The sequence below is a fragment of the Barbus barbus genome (assembly GCF_936440315.1).
Source record: "Barbus barbus genome assembly, chromosome: 13".
In the NCBI taxonomy this organism is placed as follows: domain Eukaryota; kingdom Metazoa; phylum Chordata; class Actinopteri; order Cypriniformes; family Cyprinidae; genus Barbus; species Barbus barbus.
Genome location: NC_136741.1, coordinates 477,501 through 501,295, shown reverse-complemented (window position 1 = coordinate 501,295; position 23,795 = coordinate 477,501). Strand labels below are relative to the sequence as shown.

At 38.4% G+C, this 23,795-nt stretch overlaps 1 protein-coding gene and 1 pseudogene across 3 annotated transcripts in view; both read right to left on the bottom strand.

The window, feature by feature from the left end:
* Window positions 1-2,537: 2,537 nt before the first annotated feature.
* LOC306879194 (transmembrane protease serine 6-like) lies at window positions 2,538-12,908 on the bottom strand (annotated as a pseudogene). The gene is made up of 10 exons: window positions 12,825-12,908; window positions 9,182-9,192; window positions 8,984-9,093; window positions 8,603-8,707; window positions 7,735-7,851; window positions 7,520-7,677; window positions 6,600-6,863; window positions 5,772-5,818; window positions 5,121-5,257; window positions 2,538-2,699 (listed from the first exon to the last, which is right to left on the bottom strand). The product of its transcript is annotated as a transmembrane protease serine 6-like (transcript).
* A 1,672-nt stretch (window positions 12,909-14,580) lies between these two features.
* LOC306879445 (uncharacterized protein) overlaps window positions 14,581-23,795 on the bottom strand; it is a 17,864-nt gene continuing 8,649 nt past the window's right edge. For both annotated transcript variants that reach the window (XM_079432396.1, XM_079432397.1), the window contains 10 exons: window positions 23,141-23,264; window positions 22,286-22,392; window positions 21,247-21,370; window positions 20,927-21,011; window positions 20,703-20,805; window positions 20,079-20,209; window positions 19,291-19,477; window positions 18,595-18,709; window positions 17,376-17,484; window positions 14,581-17,295 (listed from right to left, as the gene is read on the bottom strand). In XM_079432396.1, coding sequence (XP_079288522.1) covers window positions 16,657-17,295; window positions 17,376-17,484; window positions 18,595-18,709; window positions 19,291-19,477; window positions 20,079-20,209; window positions 20,703-20,805; window positions 20,927-21,011; window positions 21,247-21,370; window positions 22,286-22,358 — 1,566 coding nt within the window. In that variant the 5' untranslated portion in view covers window positions 22,359-22,392; window positions 23,141-23,264 and the 3' untranslated portion in view covers window positions 14,581-16,656. The remainder of the gene's footprint in view (window positions 17,296-17,375; window positions 17,485-18,594; window positions 18,710-19,290; window positions 19,478-20,078; window positions 20,210-20,702; window positions 20,806-20,926; window positions 21,012-21,246; window positions 21,371-22,285; window positions 22,393-23,140; window positions 23,265-23,795) is intronic.

The following is a 23,795-nucleotide window of genomic DNA, read 5'->3' as shown; positions in this document are numbered from 1 at the left end:
CTTAAGACCTGAATGGCTGATATTCTAGACTATTTTGACTGAATAATTACAAATAAATTACATTTAAAAAAAAAATCATGTCCTCTGGAGCAGCTGATATTAAAGGTATAGTTCACCCAAAAATGAAAATTATCCCATGATTTACTCATCCTCAAGCCATCTTAGGTGTACATGACATTCTTCTTTCAGACGAATCCAATCGGAGTTATATTTAAAAAGGTCATATTTATATTCCTGACTCTTCCAAGCTTTATAATAGCAGTGAATGGGTGTTATTTTTCAATAGTCCAAAAGAAGTCCATAAAGCGCATCCATTAGAATTAGAAGTACAAAACAAGGATTTGCAAAGATAAATGTTAAAGGATTTCGATATAAGCCAAGAAGAGACTAGTTTTTCTTTGCTAAAGTAAGGCAAGGCAAGTTTATTTATATAGCACATTTCATACACAATTGTAATTCAAAGTGCTTTACATAAAAGGAAGTAAAATAATCATAAAACAAATTATCACAACAATAAAACCAGAAATTTAAGAACGTTTAAAATTATTTAAAAATGGATTCAAAATGAATTTAGAACAGTTAGAAATAAAAATTATTATACATAAAATACAGTGCAGTCAGTTCGTAAGGAAACTTTGCTTCCTTTGCTCCTGTAAACAAACGTTGGTTCTCACTAGCATATTCTCACCGGAGTTTATGCTACGCTGAGTCCTACGTCATCCAGTTAACGGAAGCTAGAGATGAGTCAAGTCCAGTCACCGTTATTTACATAGCACTTTTTACAATGCAGATTGTGTCAAAGCAGCTTTACAGTATTAAAAAAAGGGAAATACTGTGTCGAAATAGTGTGCCCTTCTCCTCTGCACAGACGAAACCAGCAGTTTAATTTACAGTTTAATCCACCCAATGTGTCCAGGTGGAAAGTGTTCAGTCAGATCTTTTGGAGGTTGTCAAGGGAGTTCCACAAGGATCTGTGTTGGGACCATTATTATTCAGTATATATATATATATATATATATAAATTGCCTTGATTTTAATATCGATAATTTTCCATTTCTACACAGATGATACTATTGTATACTGTTCAGCTCCCTCTAAGCAACAATCAGTGGCTGCATTACAGTCTGTTTTTGATATTATCCAAAACAGGTTTTGTGCTTTGAAGTTGGTTTTAAATGTCGAAAAAACTAAATGTATGCTATTTTCAAATTCTAGAACTTCTTTAGAGAATTCTATTGTCCTTCAAACCTCTCAGGAGAGCCAAGTTACCTCAGTGTCAGAGTACAAATATCTGGGTATTATCATAGATATATTAAGTATCTGAGTAAAAAATTTTGGTTTTACTTTTTAAAAAGTTTTACTTCCGAAATAAGTCATTATTCCCATTTAAAGTGAGGAAAAAATTAGTGTCTGCTACATTTCTACCGATTCTCGATTATGGGGATGTAGTTCACCAACATGCCCCCTCTTATCTTCTTTCTTCCTTGGATGCTTTGTACCACAGTGTTCTGAGATTTATAACTGATTGTAAACCCATCACAGTGAATTATATGAAAGAGTTGCATAGCCTTCCTTGAGAATTTGGAGAAAAATGCATTGGCACTTGTTGATATATTAGGCAATTTTGGGTCATTTGCCAAATTATCTCTGTTCTTTTATACAAAGGATTTTGTTTGGAAATCATTCATTACGTTCTCAATCAAATTGTAATCTCTGTGTGCCCTTTGTCAGAACTGAGCTTGGTAAAACCTCTTTTAAATATGCTGCCGCCTCAGATTGGAACCTTCTCCAAAAGGAGATGAAGTTACAAAACTTGGTGTCTTAGTCCTTACTATGTAATCTAGAGAGCAACTTAACGGTGTGTAGTTGTTTTTAACTGGTTATATGTTGGTTTGTAATGTTTGTCGTATCTATGTTGTTTATTTGTATATGCAACCTTGGATGCCTATCTTGGCCAGGACACTCCTGGAAAAGAGATTTTAATCTCAGTGTGTCTTTTCTTGGTTAACTAAAGGTATATATATAATTCTAGGCTTCAACAAAGTCAGATTGTGCAGAGGACTCATCTGGTTCCCGTGGTAGTAATTCCCTTGAATTACTATTTATAACATTTTAAATATGGATATTTTTCTTACAAAAATGCATTGAATCGCTTCAGGAGGTCTGTATTCACCCCCTGGAGCCATGTGAGGCACTTTTTATTATGGATGGATGCGCTTTTTTGTCTTCTTTCAGACTATTGAAAATAATGCTTGGAAGAGTCAGGACGTATTTAAATATAACTCCCGATTGGATTCGTCTGAAAGAAGAAAGTCATATACACCTAGGATGGCTTGAGGGTGAGTAAATTGTAGAGTATTTTTAATTTTTGGGTGAACTATCCCTTTAAATGAGGATATATCTAGTCTAGCTAAACATTTCCACGTCTGACATCTTCATCAAACCTAATTTCCCATGAAGCACAGAGACTGAACGCGGGGGAAAGGTTTGCGGAGGTTTTTTGTTTTTATTGGGTCCCAGGTGAGCTCAGGTGTTTCTCAGGAGGAAATGAGGCATTTGATCCAGCCGGTGAGTTTGGTGATTCGTGTGTAAACCCCATAATAGTCAGGCCTTCCGCAGCCTCTGCCCCAGCTCACCACACCGGCCAGAAACCAGCGTCCAGACAGCTCCTGACACACCAGCGGCCCGCCAGAGTCGCCCTGACAGAGAGACACACGCGAGTAAATCAGCAGCTCATGCTTCATCACGCTTACAGCCAGTGCTGGGGGTAACACATTACAAGTAACAAAAGTTATGTAATCAGATTACTTTTTTAAAAGTAACTAGTAAAGTAAAGCATTACTTTTTAATTTAGAAGGAAATATCTGAGTTACTTTTTCAAATAGGTAACTCCAGTTACTGTTTCTGATGTATTGACTGACAGCTCTGGTGTTGAGAGAAATCAGGAGTAAGTGCAGAGCGTTGTGTGTGAACATGATCTTACTGTAGTTCTAGACTAAATATCTACATGATCTTACTGTAGTTCTAGACTAAATATCAACATGATCTTACTGTAGTTCTAGACTAAATATCTACATGATCTTACTGTAGTTCTAGACTAAATATCTACATGATCTTACTGTAGTTCTAGACTAAATATCATCATGATCTTACTGTAGTTCTAGACTAAATATCTACATGATCTTACTGTAGATCTAGACTAAATATCAACATGATCTTACTGTAGTTCTAGACTAAATATCTACATGATCTTACTGTAGTTCTAGACTAAATATCAACATGATCTTACTGTAGTTCTAGACTAAATATCTACATGATCTTACTGTAGTTCTAGACTAAATATCAACATGATCTTACTGTAGTTCTAGACTAAATATCTACATGATCTTACTGTAGTTCTAGACTAAATATCAACATGATCTTACTGTAGTTCTAGACTAAATATCTACATGATCTTACTGTAGATCTAGACTAAATATCAACATGATCTTACTGTAGTTCTAGACTAAATATCTACATGATCTTACTGTAGTTCTAGACTAAATATCAACATGATCTTACTGTAGTTCTAGACTAAATATCAACATGATCTTACTGTAGTTCTAGACTAAATATCATCATGATCTTACTGTAGTTCTAGACTAAATATCAACATGATCTTACTGTAGTTCTAGACTAAATATCTACATGATCTTACTGTAGTTCTAGACTAAATATCTACATGAGCTTACTGTAGTTCTAGACTAAATATCAACATGATCTTACTGTAGTTCTAGACTAAATATCTACATGATCTTACTGTAGTTCTAGACTAAATATCAACATGATCTTACTGTAGTTCTAGACTAAATATCTACATGATCTTACTGTAGTTCTAGACTAAATATCTACATGATCTTAAATATCAACATGATCTTACTGTAGTTCTAGACTAAATATCATCATGATCTTACTGTAGTTCTAGACTAAATATCATCATGATCTTACTGTAGTTCTAGACTAAATATCTACATGATCTTACTGTAGTTCTAGACTAAATATCTACATGATCTTACTGTAGTTCTAGACTAAATATCTACATGATCTTACTGTAGTTCTAGACTAAATATCATCATGATCTTACTGTAGTTCTAGACTAAATATCTACATGATCTTACTGTAGTTCTAGACTAAATATCATCATGATCTTACTGTAGATCTAGACTAAATATCTACATGATCTTACTGTAGTTCTAGACTAAATATCAACATGATCTTACTGTAGTTCTAGACTAAATATCTACATGATCTTACTGTAGTTCTAGACTAAATATCTACATGATCTTACTGTAGTTCTAGACTAAATATCAACATGATCTTACTGTAGTTCTAGACTAAATATCTACATGATCTTACTGTAGTTCTAGACTAAATATCATCATGATCTTACTGTAGTTCTAGACTAAATATCAACATTATCTTACTGTAGTTCTAGACTAAATATCAACATGGATTTACTCATCTCACCAGCACTAAAACACATTCAGTGTTCCTCAGAATCAATAAAAACAGTTAAATACAAACTCAGAATATTATACAAACCTGCAATAATTAAATATGTTAAATGAGACAAATATAATTTATGTGTTTAATCTCATTTTATTAACTAATGTCTTCGCTGCTGACCTTCAATGATCCAATTCAACCATACTAATAATAAAAAATGACACATTTGTGTTTGATTGTAGTTATTGCTGAATATTGTTGAACTTTCTTCTGCTGCGTCATATTCTTCATGTGATTAGTTTGAGCAGCGTCCTCTACTGTACAGACCTGAATCTACATTTCCTTCAGTCTGAGCCGGATTCACTTCACTTTTGGTGTGAAAGGGATTTACATTTGTACAAGAAGAACTTTTTATATTAAAAACAAACAAGCAAGCCCTGCCCAGATTTAAAAAGTAACTCAAAAGTAACATAACACATTAATCTCCATAAAAAGTAACTGTAATTAGTATTAAAAGTATTAAAACTGTAAAAGTATTGTAATTAGTTACTTTTTTTAGGGAGTAACGCAAGATGGATTACTTTTAAAAGTAACTTTCCCCAACACTGATTACAGCACACGATCGTGACGGTCACCTGACAGGAGTCCTTCCCTCCGCTGCGATACCCAGCACAGATCATTCTAGATGTGATCATGTAACCATAGGAATGCACACAGGTGTCTTCACTGACCAATCACACGTCGACTTTCTGCAGAACATCACTGACCGCTCCTAATGGACACACACACACACGGATAAACGAGGGATAAAGATGTAAACCTCTAATCGTGTTTGATCTCCAGGGGCCAGTTGTTGAAAAGTTTTAATCTAGATCAGAATGTTTTGCATTCTAGTTTTGCATTGCATTTACACACATAACTACTTCTGACTGCTCCATCTCTGATGATTATGCCAAAGTAGTTTACAATCAGTGAATACATTTTTTTTTTTTTTTTTATTAAAAAACTTTAAATCAAATGTTTGGGGATTTGGGGATATACTTCATGTTACAAATATTTGTTCCTGAAATCCACCTTCTGCTGGGATCAGAATAATAAATTTTTTTGGGATCAAAAGTATCCCAATCTTTTGAACGTTTTGAACAACACAAACTGAGAATTTACTCCAGATCAAAAGCAAGATTTTATTTTGTGATCTAATCCGAATTCAGAATCCTTCTTTTTCTTTTGAACAACCTATTTTCAAGATTTGATCCAATCCAATGGCCAAAATCAGATCAGATTACTTTTGAACAACTGGCCCCAGCGTCTCAAATTATTCCTCGAAGCCTTACTGAACCAGACACAAAAATTAAGACACATGGTGATTCCTCATACTGTTTTGTCACCTAGGGATACAAACTCATGAGTGAAAAAGGTGAGAGATGTGATAGACGATAGTATTGTGTATCAACGATAGTCAGAGATGTTGCCTGTGGCTGGTGCAGAGCTAAGCCGAGCGTTTGTGGTTAAAAAGTGTATAAATATGATTTTTTTAATCAGAAAATGACCCATCATTTCACTAGATAAGACCCTTATTCCTCGGCTGGGATCATGTAGAGCCCTTCGAAGCTGCATTAAAACTGCATGTTGGACCTTGAAATCGTTTCGAGATCGGTTTCTATTTCAACGTGTTTCTGCTGCGCTGAGCAATGTAGCCAATCACAGATATATCTGTTGATTTCTTGAACCCAACAGCCATCTCAGAGGCATGTTCAGCACAAATCATCTCATTATATCAAAGTGTCAACGCGATGTAAATAAGAAATTCATTGTGCGGCATAGAGAACTTCACTGATTATAACCTAACTATGTGAGATTGCGATGAACTAAGATGAGTGACAGCTTTTAGTGTTTATAAACAGAGTGCTGTTTGTGTCATAGCAATTGACGGCACTAAAACCTTTATATATTTATATATTAAGATTAGAGCACCTTCAGTGATTTGATTCTGGAGCCAGGACTGCTTTTCAGTGTCTGTGTGTATTTACTCACATGGTGCCTGATGTGTTAGTTTTGTGTCAGATTTGAGTCAGAACTATCCATTTTAAAAGTGCACAAGTAAGTGCACATACCTCCCTCCTGCGCCCCATCCCATGACCCAGCACAGCACGTCCGGCTCCAGCTGATGCATCTGTGGCGGCAGACAGTCCGGATGAGCCAGAGTCCCTGACCACACCGGCCTCAGCAGACGCAGCAGAGCCACGTCATAGTCGTGCGTCTCATCGTCGTAGTACTGATGCAGGTGGATGTGCAGGTGGATGGCTTCCTCCGTCTGACTGTTACCATACAGACGCAGTTTGCCCAGATAGACGGTCCACACGGAAGGAGAGAAGAACCTACAGACAGACTCGACACAATGACCTCGTTTACACTGCAGGTCTCAATGCCCAATTCTGATTTGTTGCCTATATGTGACCCTGGACTACAAAACTAGTCATAAGGATCAGATGATTTATGCATCATCTGAATAAATAAGCTTTCATTGATGTATGGTTTGTTAGGATAGGACAATATTTGGCTGAGATACAACTTAGAAAATCTGGAATCTGATATCACGTTATTGGAGTCGCTTCAACCCGCAGACATGAAAAATAACCCACGAAAGCCCAATTCTGCAGGAAAACCACAGACTTGGCAACACTTCCGCCTCTGAGTCCACACGTGCTTCATCCTGAGAATAATATCACGTCATTAAACCGCGGAGAAGTACCAAATTGTCGCAGTTTTAATGACGTACAGAACGCAATGCCACAGAAATCTGATCTGCCTGTTTACATGACAGTCGCATTGGCACATTTCTGATTTATTTCCACATATGAATGAGGCCAGAAACCAATCTCAAAATATCCGAATGCATGTGTTTTTTTCCTGTTTACACAGTCATAGAACACATCCGATCTGTGTCACTTATAAGAAAAAAATCAGAATTGGGTCACATTGAACTGACAGTGTAAAGGAGGCCATTGAGACACAGACAGACGCAGATGCTCACCCGTCGTCATAGAAGCAGTGAGCCGCAGACACCACCCACTCGGCGGAGACTAACGCCCCCCCCACATCTGATCTGCAGACTGGCCTGCCATGGCCACTCCCCCTCCACTGCATCGGCCCCGCCCACCACACGACTGCTGAACGGCCTCAGTCCACAGTCTGCAGAGAGAACCTGATCAATACACACACACACACACACACCATACACACTCTTACCACAGTATTTCTCGTCAGATTCATCGGGACAGTCCGTGATAAAGTCACATTCTGGGTTTGGCTTCTTCAGACACATTCCATCTCCACATACATACGTCCTGTCAGAACACAGTACACCTGAACACACACACACACATACACACACACAGAGATATATGTCATGTGTTTGTGCTGCTCCTTAAAGGGAAAAGTGCTGTTTACATAAATCAAGTAAATGTGTGTTTTCCAATTTCATGTTGTAATTATAGAAATCATTAAAAGGGAGAGTAATGTCAAGAACATTTTAAAACAAAAGAGATTATTTTCAAAACAAAATTAAAATACAAGAATTAATCATTTATATTTTGCAAAAAGAATTAGAAGTTAGTTTTTTAATTGTTACTTATGAAAATAATTGTTAATTATGTTATAGCAATTAACCACATGCAATTAAAACAATGTAGAAATTATATTTAGTATGTTTTGTACATAGTTTTCATACTTTTGTACTGCTTTCATGCTTACACTACCAGTCACCAGTTTTTGAACAGTAAGATTTTTAATGTTTTGAAAGAAGTCTCTTCTGCTCACCAAGCCTGCATTTATTTGATCTGCAGGTTCTCTCTGCAGACTGTGTGTGTGTGTGTGTGTGTGTGTGTGTGTGTGGTAGTGTGTGTGTGTGTGTGTGTGTGTGTGTGTGTGTGTGTGTGTGTGAGAGAGAGAGAGTGAGTGAGTGAGGTTGTACAGGTTTTGTACTTTGTGGGGAACAAATGCAATAGAAAACAGGTTTATAACCATACTAAATATTGTTTTAATTAATTTCTAAATATGCATGTGTTTGTGTTTGTGTTTGTGTGAGGGTCAGGGGAGAGGAAATATCTTTATGTACAGTTTTCCTCGTCTCTGCTGTCGATGCAGTCTGGATGCTGGTCACACACTTTATAGGAGTCGACACACTGACTGTCCTCTGAGCACTGGAACTGAGCGATACACACTGCACACACACACACACACACCATTAGTTATGATCGCTGGAGCTCTTCATGCTCTTTCTTATTTAAGTAAGAAGGTTTTTCCGAACGCAGCTTTTCTTTCGTGTTGCATGATTTAGGTGACTCATGTACTGAGATATTCATGTATCTCTGCCCACACTCACTTCTGATTAAATTTTTCACTTCCTCACTTCCTTTCTTTAGAATTCGGTAGAAAATGTCATTTGCTATTAGTCATAAGAGTTTTCGAGCATCATGCGGTGAAGACGGGGATTTACCGCAGCTTCTCTCATCCAGTCTGTTGGGGCAGTCTGCGATTCCATCACACGCCGGCACACAGAGACCGGTAATGTGACAGAGTACCTGACCGGGACACGCTGACCACACGCTGACCCCCCCACACACACACACACACGCAGAGTTATGTGATGAGATGAAACAGAGAATCAAAATGTTCTTGCATTTTTTACACATACAGCATGTGTCCCTGCAGCACAAAAGCAGTAACACAGGTTTATTTGTAGCAATAGACAACAATACATCGTATGGATCAAAATTATACATTTTTCTTATATGCCAAAAATCATTAGGATATTAAGTAAAGATCATGTTCCATGAAGATATTTAGTAAATTTCCTACCGTAAATATATCAAAACTTCATGTTTGATTAGTAATATGCATTGCTAAGAACTTCATTTGAACAACTTTAAAGGAGATTTTCTCAATATTTAGATTTTTTTGCTCCCTCAGATTCCAGATTTTCAAATAGTTGTATCTCAGACAAATATTGTCCTATCATAACAAACCATATATCAATGGAAATATTATTTATATAATAATTATTTTAAAAACAATGTACCCTTATGACTGGTTTTGTGGTCCAGGGTCACAAGTGAGTGGTTACGCTACAATAAAAACATACTGCACGTTTCAGAACTCAAACTCCTCTGAAACACCCAGATTTGAAATCAGGAGAATTGTGAATTTGTCGACAACCCTGCATATAATGCTATTAAAACACAAAGCGTATCATTGTGTGAGTGATAATAAAATCAGTACATACCCAGATCAGACATATTCTGATTAACTCGATTAATTTGCGATTAATCACATTCAAAATAAAAGTTTGTGTTTTCATAATACAGTGTGTGTGTACTGTGTATATTTATATATAAATACATACACATACATGTATGGTAACACTTTAGAATACTGTTCCATCATTAATGAATAACTACACAAGAACACATGAGTAACGCAATATTAGTACTCTAGTAACTAACAAGAAACTCTGATTAATGAATTAGTAAGAGATAGTGAACTACCACATTCAACTAAGCACTATTAGCTAATCTGTAACTATTATTTCTTCATACCTCCCTAAGAACTACTAAGAACTACTGTACACAGGTTCATAATTAATATGAATAATATATAATGTATAATTAATTCTAAAGTAAAGGTCATGGTAACCCACTAGTAATGACTCAAGTATTACCAAATTCTTCAGAAGGAATTACTAATTATTTGGATCAGTATTCTAAAGTGAAGATCATGATAACTCTCTAGTAATTACTGAAGTCATTGTAAACTTTTAAGGTTTGCCTGGCCAACAATCTCCAGATCTGCTTCATCACCTCGGGGTGAAGCATCCATTCCCCGGGCCTCGGCCCCTGCCTCGACAGGATGTCTGCTCCCATACTGAGATGCCCAGGCATGTGAACTGCTCTCAGAGAGAGGAGTTTGTCCTGGGACCACCCAAGGATCTGGTACGCCAGCCTGTACAGGGGCGTGAACACAGACCTCCTCGGTGGCTGACGTAAGAGACAACCGCTGTGTTGCTGGTGCACACGGCGATCTCTTAGGTCTGGGAGAAAGTGTTTCGACTCGATCCGAGCAGGGGACATACGTGCCTGCATCGTGGTCAAATCCCACACCACACCAAGATAAGTGGTTCTCTGTAATGGAGAAAGCACACTCTTCTTGGCGTTCAGCCTTAACCCCAACACTTTCATGTGAGCGAGAACAACATCTCGATGTTGAGCCATCATCTGCTCTGATTGAGTGACAATCAACCAATCGTCAATGTAATTGAGTATGCGGATGCCTTGTAGCCGCAACAGAACTAACACGGCATCCACACACTTCGTAAAAGTGCCGGGTGAGAGTGCTAGGCCGAAGCTTCGCCCACGAAAGCAAACCTCAGGAACTCCCTGTGAGTGGGAAGGATGGAGATATCCCATCCTTCTTGGGAACTATGAAGTACCGGCTGTAGAACCCAGACTCTCTTTCGTGAGGAGGGACCACCTCGATGGCCTCCTCCCTCAAGAGAGTATCTACTTCTCATTGCATTACCAGAGCTTGCCTGGGGCCCACCAGAGTGGGATTCACCCCAGCGGAGGAGAACCGAACTGGATTCTGTAGTCTAGGCGTTCTCGGACGCAGCTTGAGTTTCTGAAGAGGAACTAAAGTATACAACAGTATTTATAACAGTTTGTCAGCTCACTATAGTTAATACTACAACATGCTGTAGCATTCGTTAACAAAGTGTTGTAAATACTATAATATATACAGTATAATACACTTATAGTTATCATTCTTGGTGTGAACGGGCCCTAAGGGTGTTTTTTTTCCTTTTGTAATCTGAGCGAGAGGACATGTAAACATTTGATCAAAATTGAAAACCGAAACTGGAAAGTACTAAACGTAAAAGTAGCGTAATGAAGTATGACACACAGAAATGAGCTGTTCATTCTCATGAATTTGAAAGTGAATATGATGAATATGAATATGAATAAAGTGTCCAGTCATTCTAAAATTCTGCTTTCACTCAGCATCTGTGAAGTGGAGCAGGACAACGTCCCATCAGTCCTTGTTTAAAACTCTCATCCACAGACGACGGGTTTTAGACACTTTTACTGCTTTCTAAAGTAAGCAGCACAGCACAACAGTTCATGAGCTGGTCGTCGCCTAGTTAGGACCCAAAGTATATAAATATCAAGTGCGCTTTTTGAAACAGTATGCTACAACAGCGGGAAACTCTGTAAATTTCGTATGTCAAAAGATTAAATCCGATTAGAAGATTGTGACATATAAACTCACATATCAACATGATCACTTTATTTAGCATTCATGTAAACGTTCGGATTCGTCAAACAGAATGAATTCATTCCGATGGAAGCAAAGTGTCCATGTAAACGAAAAACAACAGGCAAAATATTAAAACTGGTAAAGCATGGCGGTATTAGTTCACCCAAAAATTTTAAATGTGCTGAAAATGTGCTCATCTTCAGGCTGTACGAGATCAGGATGAGTGTGTTTCTTCATCAGGTTTGTAGAAATGTGTCTCTGCATCAGTGTCTCAGCAATGGATGCTCTGCAGTGAATGGGTGCCGTCAGAATGAGAGTCCAAACAGCTGATAAAAACATCACAATAATCCACACCACTCCAGTCCATCAGTTAACATCTGCTCAGGTACTATATGGGGAATGGCAAGAAATGTGTTTAATAAAAAATAAAAAAGGTCTTTGTTGCAAAACAGAAATATAAATCTCTGTAACCAAAATAAATATGGTGAAAAATTAATTTGGGGACGGAATCACAGGGATATTGTTGCACTTCAGTGATGAATGTTGAATACATTTGTGTTTAAAATAGTTTTGAAATGAAAAAGTTGCAGTTCCTGTATGGATTTCTTTCATTGGCAGATAAAACACGCAAGGTGAGCTGCACGTCTGCATGTGTTTCCTTTCCTTTGCCCTGTCTGTCATAACTTTACATCATTCCTATTAGACACCTGCAGGTCTGTTTGAGGTGCTGTTGTGTCCTTGGAGAAACTTTGGCAATTTCTGTTATTTCTAGGAATGATTCACCACAACTTGAATCTTCTCTGTGTCACAGAATGGCCTGTCTCCAGCGTCATCACAACCACTTTCACCTGCACCTGATTACTGATCACCCGCACCTGCACCTCATCACCACCATCATCAAGAACCACATAAGAGCACTCACCTCAGTTCACCCGGTTGTCCGATCTCGTTCCTGCACCGTGGACTCTCTCCCGACGGATTCCATTCTTTGAGTATTACCCCTGAATTCCTTACCTGTTGATACTTACCTCCTGTTCTCCTCCTCGTTGTCTTCCCCGTCTCCAGACCATCCTGTGCTGTGGTGGATATTCCTGCTCTCCTGTGTGCCACATTATCTCCACGTCAAGCATCGGAAAATACGAAAGCCACAATTAGAAGCACGACTCATCACCAGCAAGAGATCTGAAGTTCACTACTCACCTCACTATCACTGGTTCCACTGATCCTGTAAATAAAACACACTGTGCTTTTACACCTACCTCCGTGTCCGGCAGTTAATGTAACACTCTTGTTTGTTAAAGTTGTTCAAATGAAGTTCTTAACTTCATTTTTGATTGCATTGCTTTGATATATATGGTGAGAAATTTACTAAATATCTTCATGGAACATGATCTTAATATCCTAATTATTTTTGGCATAAAAGAGAAATGTATAATTTTGATCCATACAATGTATTGTCTATTGCTACAAATATACCTGTGTTACTCATGACTGCTTTTGTGCTGCAGGGACACATTTGGATCAAACAGTTCCATGAGACGTATTTGACTACAATTTTACTTAAAACCGTACTTCTGAAATCATTAATTTATAGTCACCAGTTACCCCTGTGAGAAGACATTTTATAGGAAAGTATTTTTCTTCAACCAGTTCACTGTCCTTGATATAATAAAATTTCAGAACAGCTGAGAAAAACACTGAAGTTCACAATCAGAATGAGCTTTATCGACTAGGTATGTTTATAATGACAGAAGCTCCACAGTGCAACAGAAAGACAGCAACAGGACAGGACAGAGATAAAAGAATAATATACAAATAGGCAATGTAAAAACAGCAAAACACAATATATAATATAGACAATTATGTATGTACAGGTCTGATATGTGCAAATTGAAATGAAATAAGTATGTGTGGTGAATAAATAATGTATATTAGAGTTGTGTGTTCCGCTTTTATTGTCAAGTGTTCATGAGATGGATTGCCTGAGGGAAGAAACTGTTCCTGTGTCTGGTCGTTCTGGTGCTCAGAGCTCTGTAGCGTCGACCAGACGGTAACAGTTCAAAGAGGGAGTGTGCTGGGTGTGAGGGGTCCAGAGTGATTTTAGCTACTTGAAGCTAGAGTAGCTTCAAGTACCTCGGTGTAAACATCTCCGAGAACCTGACTTGGACTACAGACATCCAAACACAGGTTAAGAAAGCCAGGCAAAGACTGTACCATCTGCGACAGCTGAGGAAATTCAGGGTCTCACCAGCAATCCTGAAAACTTTCTATTCAGGGACCATAGAAAGTGTATTGACTCAGTGCATCTCAGTGTGGTATGGAAACAGCTCCAATCAGGACTGCAAAGCACTACAGAGAGTTGTGCGCTTAGCTGAGCGCATCTCAGGGTCTGCTCTCCCCTCTCTGCAGGACATCTACCTCAAACGCTGCAAAAATAGAGCTGTCAAAATAATTAAGGACTCTAATCATCCTGGTAACCAGCTATTCACTTTGCTTCCATCTGGTAAGCGCTTCCGTAGCCTGATGGCAAAAACTGAGAGACTTAGGAGGAGCTTCTTCCCCCAGGCCATCAGGCTCCTAAACTCTAACTCTGTGTCATAACATCGCATGACTCCATGTAAATATCACCATATCAATAAGCTATTCATAATTTTTTCTACCTCATATTGCTGCTATTTAAATACCCTGTACAACTTTTTTGCACATTCTTTTGCACATTCCTGTTATAGTACTATTTATGTCCTATTTATGTTCTTTTTATTTTTTTCTACTTTTCTTTTTCTTAATATTTGTCTATACAATTGCACTGTCCTTGGAGCGGACGTGACTTACATTTCACTGCTGGTTATACTCTGTATAATTGTGTATGTGACGAATAAAAATCTTGAATCTTGAATCCACGGGCATTCAAACAGACAAGATTCAAGTTGTGGTGAATCATTCCTAGAAATAACAGAATAACAGAAGTTTCTCCAAGAACACAACATCACCTCAAACAGACCTGCAGGTGTCTAATAGGAATGATGTAAAGTTATGACAGACAGGGCAAAGGAAAGGAAACACATGCAGACGTGCAGCTCACCTTGCGTGTTTTATCTGCCAATGAAAGAAATCCATACAGGAACTGCAACTTTTTCATTTCAAAACTATTTTAAACACAAATGTATTCAACATTCATCACTGAAGTGCAACAATATCACTGTGATTCCGTCCCCAAATTAATTTTTCACCATATATATTTTGGTTACAGAGATTTATATTTCTGTTTTGCAACAAAGACCTTTTTTATTTTTTATGAAACATATTTCTTGCCATTCCCCATATAGTACCTGACACACAGCAGTGAACCAACAATACGTTTATACTATTACAATCATAGGTCTATAATACCTAAGATAGGAAAAATCTATCTGTTGTCATTCTCATTCAAAACAATGCTGTTGAATGTCCATAAAAAACAAGCTTTTAGAACAGCATTACTCGATCTAACTGACCCATACTAACCTGGAGTCAACCAGCTAAGCAGAAAAAGAGCGCAAGTATGCTTTAATATAGGCCTATTATTTAGCAGCAAATTGCGATCGTTGAGAACTACTGGCTTCTCTTACATTCATCAAAACAGCAGACATCATCATTTTAACATACATTTGAATGCAAAAATACAAGATAAAATGGCATACAAAAAAAACAATAAACAAACAAAATAACAATAACCGTGATAAGTGTGAGCCACTCAAAAGAAAAAGTGTTTCTGCCTCATTTTAGCCTTAATGTCCCTGCAGCCAAACATCTTATAAATAGAAATTATATATTCATTATACATTCAGGGCGTAGAATAACCTATTATAAATCATCTCTGAAACTACAAATTTTCTGAACAGCTAGATTTCCTTTTTCGTAAACTGAACGGTATAATTTTAGTGAAAAGAAACAGGGAACTGTCCTTTGTGCTTCACCTGGTTTCGTCCGCAGATCCTGTGCTCGTTCTAAGGGACAGCATCTACGTCACACAAACCACCTGAGATCAGGAGAGACTCTCACATTGTCCTGCACATACATCAGCACACAGAAGCAGATCCGCTCACGTCAACTCTTTAGTCATCCAGCAACCACAGAAATCCATAGTAAACATCAAGACTTTATGCTGAGTAATAAACAGGAAAAAAATCTAACTTCTGTCCACCGTGTCGTTTCAAACCTGGCATAGCCACTATCTTAAAACTGTGTCTTAAGAACTATTTTGACCAATGAGCAGTTAATCAAGTGGTTCGGATTCAAATCTACCTTTAAAAAGTCATGACCGTTCTTGAAGAAAAAACTTAGATGACTAACTTTTAAGACTAGTCCAAGCAGTTTATGCAACCAGCGACTGAATATATTTATTTTTTTCTGTGGAACACAAACGAAGATGTTTAGAAGAATGTTCACGCTGCTCTTTTCCATGCGAAAGAGGGTAAAACGAAACAAACAAACAGCATGTCAGGATCATGACAGTTGTCCATATCTATATTCCTAGTCTTTTAAATTCATTTGCGTGTGGAACTGAAACTCCTTCAAGAGCACTTTAGACGCTCCGGCAGAAACATCTCCGTCATGAGGGTGAGCAGGTGATGACAGAACGAACACTTATGCTTCAGTGTTTATGTTCATGCGCAAAACTCTCTCTCAAGCGCTGCAGTTACAGATTCAGCTCGTCCATTTCTGTGTAACCCGAAGCGCATTTTGCTCTGATGACATTATATTCATTGAGGGACACTAAAGGTCCTTGCACACCGAGTCTGAAATTTTCGTACGCATTTTTCTAAAAATTCGTCACGCACAGAAACCTTGCACACTGAGTCCGATGCAACTACTAAACCTTTAACTCTGCACGTTCTTCACTGGCATGTAGTCGCCACTCGAGGGCTCGATCAGCCCGCAGGAGCTCTGCAGGTCCAGGTTGAGGAGGTCCAGGTCTAATGCAGGGATCAGGCAGCTCGGTCGCAGCAGCAGATCTGTGTGCTGGAAGCCCATGAGCGGGTGTCTGCTGGGCTGCGGCGCCGGCAGGTCCTGGGGCAAGAGCGGAGCCAGGTTTAAGCCTAGAGGACTGGGCAGCTCTGTCTCCTCCATGCTGTCCTCGGCTCCGCCGGCGAAACCCGAATCCGGACTCTGTGTGTCCTGCCTCAGCTTCTCCAGACAGAACTCCAGCACCTCGGCGTCCTTTTCTCCAGCGGCATGAGCCACGTCAGCTACGCCCCCAGCTGGCCCGTAGGAGGAGTGCACCGAGCAGGGCTCCAGAGCGTCGCTTGGCCCCTTGGAGCTCTGGGACATGAAGTAGGTGGAGTTGGAGAAGTTGGAGGATTTGGTGGTGCTGTCACATCCGTCCTGCGGGCCGCCGCTGTTTCTGTGCGAGCCGCGGGATTCGCAGGCATCCTGCAGCTTCAGGACCTCGACCGGACTGATGAACTCAGTGTCCACTCTGATGAAGCTCTCGTGCGCTAAAACAGACCCCAGCCAAGACTGATGGAGAGAACGTGGGTTATCAAACAGAACTGAAGGAAAACCAGAGCGTGTCTGATTATCTGCGGCGCGGGACTCACCGTGAAATTCCCTTCGTGGCTCGAGTTCAGATCACTGAAGAATTTGGAGGGATCGGGAATATACGTGGAACCGTTCTTCTGGAGCCTGAAAGGTGAAGAAGCCACATTCCTGTGGCCCAAGACTCTTTATAACAGATGCAATGTCTCTCATATAACCTGACATTTTCTTTGTCCTCACTGAAATCAATCATTTACAATCATTTTCTGGTTAAGAGGTCATGTGGGATTATTGAAGGTCAGCTCTTTTATATATTGTTGCATTATAGTTACTATTATAGTTAGTTATTACAGTTATTGTTGCTATTATTAGTAAAAAAAGTTGTTTTATAGTCAGTTATAGTTATTATAGTTGTAGTTATTGTTATCATTTCACTGTAGTTATTATTAAAGTTATTTTTGTTGTGTTGTAATTATAGTTATGATTATGGTTATTACTGGTATCGTTATAGTAATAGCTATCGCTATAGTCATTGTTATAATTATCATTATTGTTACAGTTATCCTTATAGTTACTATTATCATTACCATTATTGTTTTAGGTCATTATCATTACAGTTATCTTTATTGTTAGTTATCATTATCATTATAGTTAACATTATAGTTATTATTTTATTATAGTTATTGTTACTCCTTACAGATATTGTTATAGTTATCATTATAGCTGTCATTATAGTTATTGTTAAAATTATTGTTATTGTCATTATAGTTATCGTTATCATTTTAGTTACTGTTAGCATTATCATTACCATTATAGTTATTATTATCTTTATAGTTATAGCTGTAGTTATCGTTATAGTTATTCTTATCATTATAATTGTTGTCATAGTTTGTAAGTCATTATTATTAGTATTACAGTTTTCGTTATCATTGTCATTATATTTATCATAGTTATCATATTTATAGTACTTATTGTTATCGTTGTCATTATAGTTATTATTATTAGCAGCAGCATTATCGTTATAGTTAATTTTATCATTACAGTTATCATTAAAATTATAGTTATTGTCATTATAGCTATTATTATCGTTATAGTTACCATTATAGTTATTGTTATCATTATAATTATTATCAGTTTGTGAATCATTATTATTAGCATTATAGTTATCGTTGTCATTATATTTATCATTATAGTTAGCATAGTTATAGTAATTATTATAGTTATTGTTATTTTTATTATTATTAGTAACTGCTCATGTTGCATCAGCAGCGTCACACTCACCTTTTGATTTTCTTGCACTTGATGAGAATGGTGAAGATTAATATGATGGCCAGAGAGATTCCTGCGAGCGTGATTCCTGTCACAGTTGGTTCCAGCTGGAGGATCTCTGAAGAGACTGATGAGAGCATTAGAGTGAGTGTGTGAGTGTGTGTGTGTGTGTGTGTGTCTGTGTGTGTGTGTGTCTGTGTGTGAGTGTGAGTGTGTGTGTGTGTGTCTGTGTGTCTGTGTGTGAGTGTCTGTGTGTGCGTGTGTGTGTGTGTGTGTCTGTGTGTGCGTGTGAGTGTGCGTGTGAGTGTGTGTGTGTGTCTGTGTGTGAGTGTGTGTCTGTGTCTGTGTCTGTCTGTGTGTGTGTGTGTGTGTGTGTGTGTGTGTGTGTGTCTGTGTGTGTGTGTGTGTGTGTGTGTGTGTGTGTCTGTGTGTGTGTGTGTGTGTGTGTGTGTGTGTGTCTGTGTGTGTGTGTGTGTGTGTGTGTGTGTGTGTGTGTGTCTGTGTGTGTGTGTGTGTGTGTGTGTGTGTGTGTGCGTGTGTGTGTGTGTGTGCGTGTGCGTGTGCCTGTGTCTGTGTCTGTGTGTGTGTGTGTGTGTGTGTGTGTGTGTGTGTGTGTGTGTGTGTGTGTGTGTGTGTGTCTGTGTGTGCGTGTGCGTGTGTGCGTGTGTGTGTGTGTGTGTGTGTGTGTGTCAGACAGGTGTGTGTTACCTGGTGTGGGGGTCGTCTGACCCACAGCAGACGTCCAGCTGTACTCTTCACTCCAGTCGCTCCACACGGCATTGGACAGTTTACACCTGACTCTCACCCTGATCACGTACTGCCGATTTAGGAACAAAAGGTCCTCTGGCAGCTCCAATTGAGTTTCTATAGTATTTACTATAATATGTTTCTCATCCTACAGAGACATTGACAGAATGAAGCATTTCTGCTGTGATGAACGCTGATAGAGTCACAGTGAGAGGTTCTGAATCTGTGTTCAGATGCACATCATCTAAACATCCTCTGTCTTTAACCATTACAGTCTGTTTACAATCACTTACACACTAAAAGTACTCGAGTAACTCACACTGCTAGTAACTCAACCTCAAACCAAGTCTGCATTACTGCAAGCACATTATCAGTTTGCAACATTTTTGCAAAACACTGAACACTTTTCTCCACATTAGACACTCATCACTGACAGCTCATGAGTTCTGGACAACACTGCCATTCGAAACACCACATTCATTTACTGATCACCTACAGCTCTTTCCTTCACAACGGTTTGTATTTATTGCTGAATATGCTGTATACAGTATTTATGAGCACACTGAACATGCACAAGATAGTCGTGTTTGACATTTGTTGGTGGTGAGTTAAGATGCAAGAGATGTGTGATGTTGTAGAGTTTAGAGAAAAGAAGCCACAGTTTCAGAAATCATGTATAAGCAATTGTCAAAAATCTATTTTTGTCCTGGAAAAAAAGAGGCTGACATGAGAGAGGTTGATGTGCTCACCTTCCAGCTCTCAGCAGCAGATCTGTACTGGACCCCAAACTCATACTTCAAATTTTTTTGAGGAGAAGCTAAACTCCAATTAACAATGATTCCGTGAACTTCCACTTTCTGAGGAGGAGCCACTTTCACTGCTGCACACACAAACACATCAGAATCGCTCAAGCAAACATTTATCAGTGCTGGTCAATAGCTCAGACTGGAGCCAGGAACAGAAGCCGTGACAAAGTGTCTCTCGTTAACTAATGAACTCTTCATTTACACTAATGGAAATGGTCTTTACTTGACCCTCTAACTCTAGCACTCTCTATTCTAATTTTATTTCATCTATATGTCTTTTTATAAAAAAAAAAATAATAATAATAATAATTAAATGTACTGCATTAGGCTAACCAAGACTTGTTATAGCACGTGCACGCTGTTGCTCTTTTGTTGCTTTTGATTGCTTCTTATGTCCTCATTTGTAAGTCGCTTTGGATAAAAGTGTCTGCTAAATGACTAAATAAATAAATAAATAAAATAATGGACTCCTGCTTCACAATATTAGTGATTGACACAAAACGCTTCTCCAATCACACGCTTTCTAGCTTCTGTTCCAGACTGTGTGAGTAATTATATTTGACTCACCACTGTCTTTTGCAGCATGTTGAGCTATTTCAGACACAGGATTTGTGTAGCTGTCACACCGGACTTCTTCATGTAATTTGGTATTTGATGTTATTATACCTCGCTGCAGCAGAAGAGAAAGAAATAATGCATCTGTATGACTCGTCACATGTTCTTTTGGTTTGCTACTCAATGAATCTGCAGTTTAACATGTCAAACAAACTCATACACATGACGTCAGTCACCTTGCTTTCAAAAACGATGGTGGCAGAGCGTATATGAGGCTGTGCCGGGTCTGCACACATCTGCACCTTCTTTAAATGCTGGTCTCTAAAATCAAAGAAAGTTCAGGATGTCATAAATAAAAATGAAGCACATACCTATTAGGTTTTATTTTTCTAGATTTACCTCACAAACTAACCAACAAATGAATTAGTAGAATTAAGAGAAAGGAACGTGAAAACAGAAAACTGTTCTACGTTCATAAGTTCTGGATCCTGTATAATATGAAGGCTGATTGTTTAATCACAAGATAAATACGTCATGAAGTCATATTTTTCCTTACATCTTCTTAACCGTTACATGCATCCAGCAGATGGTCTCGGGTTGGACCGGAGGGATCACGTCCAGTTTTGAGGTGTCCCAAACACATGTGAAGGTGTTGCGGTAATCATTATGACACGTTAAACCTGCAGAAAGAGCAACATCTGAGCAATTCCACCTAACAATACAGGTTGCATAAGGGTGTTTTCACAGTAACACCACAGAACAACTTTTAGTTCCCCACAGAACCATACAGTCAACAGTTCATAAAAGAATCTTTATTTTATTAATCCAAAGAAATCTTTTTGTATTTTAAAGAACCTTTTTTGCTATGCAAAGGTTTTTGGATGTTAAAGGTGTCATCGATTCCAAATTGGGAACCTTTATTTTTAAGTGAAAAACACACACATTTACTGTTATTAATTAGAGGCAGTAAATGAAGAGGTGTCTTATTGATCACAAGTTCAGTACACTGCAAAAAATGCTTTTCTTACTTAGATTTTTTTGTCTGGTTTCCAGCCGAATTATTTAGAAATTCTTAAATCAAGAAGGATTTTCTAGATAAGTAAAAAATTATTGTCTTGTTTTCAGAAAAAACATGTCAAAATTACGTGAGTTTTTGCTTGAAACAAGCTAAATAATCTGCCAATGGGGTAAGCAAAATAATGTTATTCCAAACAGAAAACAAGATTATTTTGTTTACCCCATTGGCAGATTATTTTCCTTGTTTCAAGCAAAAACTGACTTAATTTTGAGATGTTTTTTTCTGAAAACAAGACAATAATTTTTTACTTATCTAGAAAATCCTTCTTGATTTAAGAATTTCTAAATAATTCGGCTGGAAACCAGACAAAAAAATCTAAGTAAGAAAAGCATTTTTTGCAGTGCATGGAGTACTGCAAGGCTCAGTACTAGGACCGTTACTTTTTACCCTGCTTTTTACCCTGTAGCTGTTTTTTTTTTTTTTACTGATTTTACTGCTTACAAGACATATAGACAAACTTAGTAAACACACACAGACCGATCACAACACAAACACAAAGCCTGTCAGGAGTTCTTACTTTGATCTGCAAGACCTGAATGTGATGATGATATCAAAATCATCATCATTATCATCAAAGCCAGAATCTGCATGATGGCATTTTCCTCCCAGCATGCATCTGGAAATCTGTTGGAAGACAGAGAGACTTTCATTCATCACATGTGTAACTGTTGCTTATCTTCTCAGCAAACGCACAGAACATGACAAGTAACGCTTCGGCATTCATTTTCCTCCCCCAAACGCTCACTTACTCATCAGGTGGAAAAACCCCAAGCCACAAAGAGAAAGAGCAAATGCACAGATCATCACCCACAGACTCAGAGATATAAGACCCAGAGCTTCTAAAGTGTGTTCAGAGCATGACAACACCGTGACGGTAAATGCCGTCAACCACAGGACCGAACGAACGCATGGAGGAGCGTCACGGACTCGACAGGACACGTTATAATTAACAATGTGTGGCCAACTCTGAGATATTTTTCATTTTCTTTTCTTCCTGCTTGAATAAACTGTAATTAATAGTGAATAACACAGAGAACAGAAGGAAAGTATCGGCACTTCAGTCACTTCAATCAACACACTCATATTTCAGAAAGATGTTCAAAACCTGGGAATATTTTATCATATTATATTTGAGCTTTAAACACCACTGAAGGGAAATCTGTGCGATGATGATGATGATGATGATACTTCTTCATTACACTACACTATTAGATGTTCATTCATTTCAAATCATCCTCTCCACTAAAGAAGGGTTTTCTATTGAGAGCTCAAACTATTTCGATTGTTGTCTAATAACTGAAGTGTTCAAGCAGAAGCTTCACGCTGACAGGTGTGTGTGGAGACTCGGAGTGAATAAAAGCAGGTTACATACGTGTGGAGCGGAGACGTCCCAGCGCTGAGCGTCGCGATGTCACTCGCTCATGTTCCTGTCTGTGAGTGCGATCACACACTGCAGGGTAAAAAGAGAACAGCGATTCTCCACGACGCAACCCTTCCTGTCACACACACACACACACACACACACACAGGTAGTGAAACAGGTCACGGATTAGCCAGCGCTGGGCTGTTGTGGTGATATTTACACTAAAGATCAGGCAGGAAACGAGAAGTGTGTAGGAGCCGTTCTCCATCACTCACACTCCTGTCCTTTACACCCAAAAACACGAAAATGTTTGTGTGTGTGTGTGTGTGTGTGTTTCAGTGTTTGTGTGTGTGTGTGCGTGTATATGTGTTTGTGTGTGTGTGTGTACATGTTTGAATGTAGGTTTGTATTTTAGTGTGTGTGAGTGTGTGTTTGTGTTTTCACATTTCCGAGAAGCTGACCACAGTTTGTGGTTATGCTCCTGAAACCCCTTTATGGCTCTAGTAAATATCTATCTATCTATCTATCTATCTATCTATCTATCTATCTATCTATCTATCTATCTATCTATCTATCTATCTATCTATCTGTCTGTCTGTCTGTCTGTCTGTCTATTGTTCTATCTATCTATCTATCTATCTGTCTGTCTGTCTGTCTGTCTGTC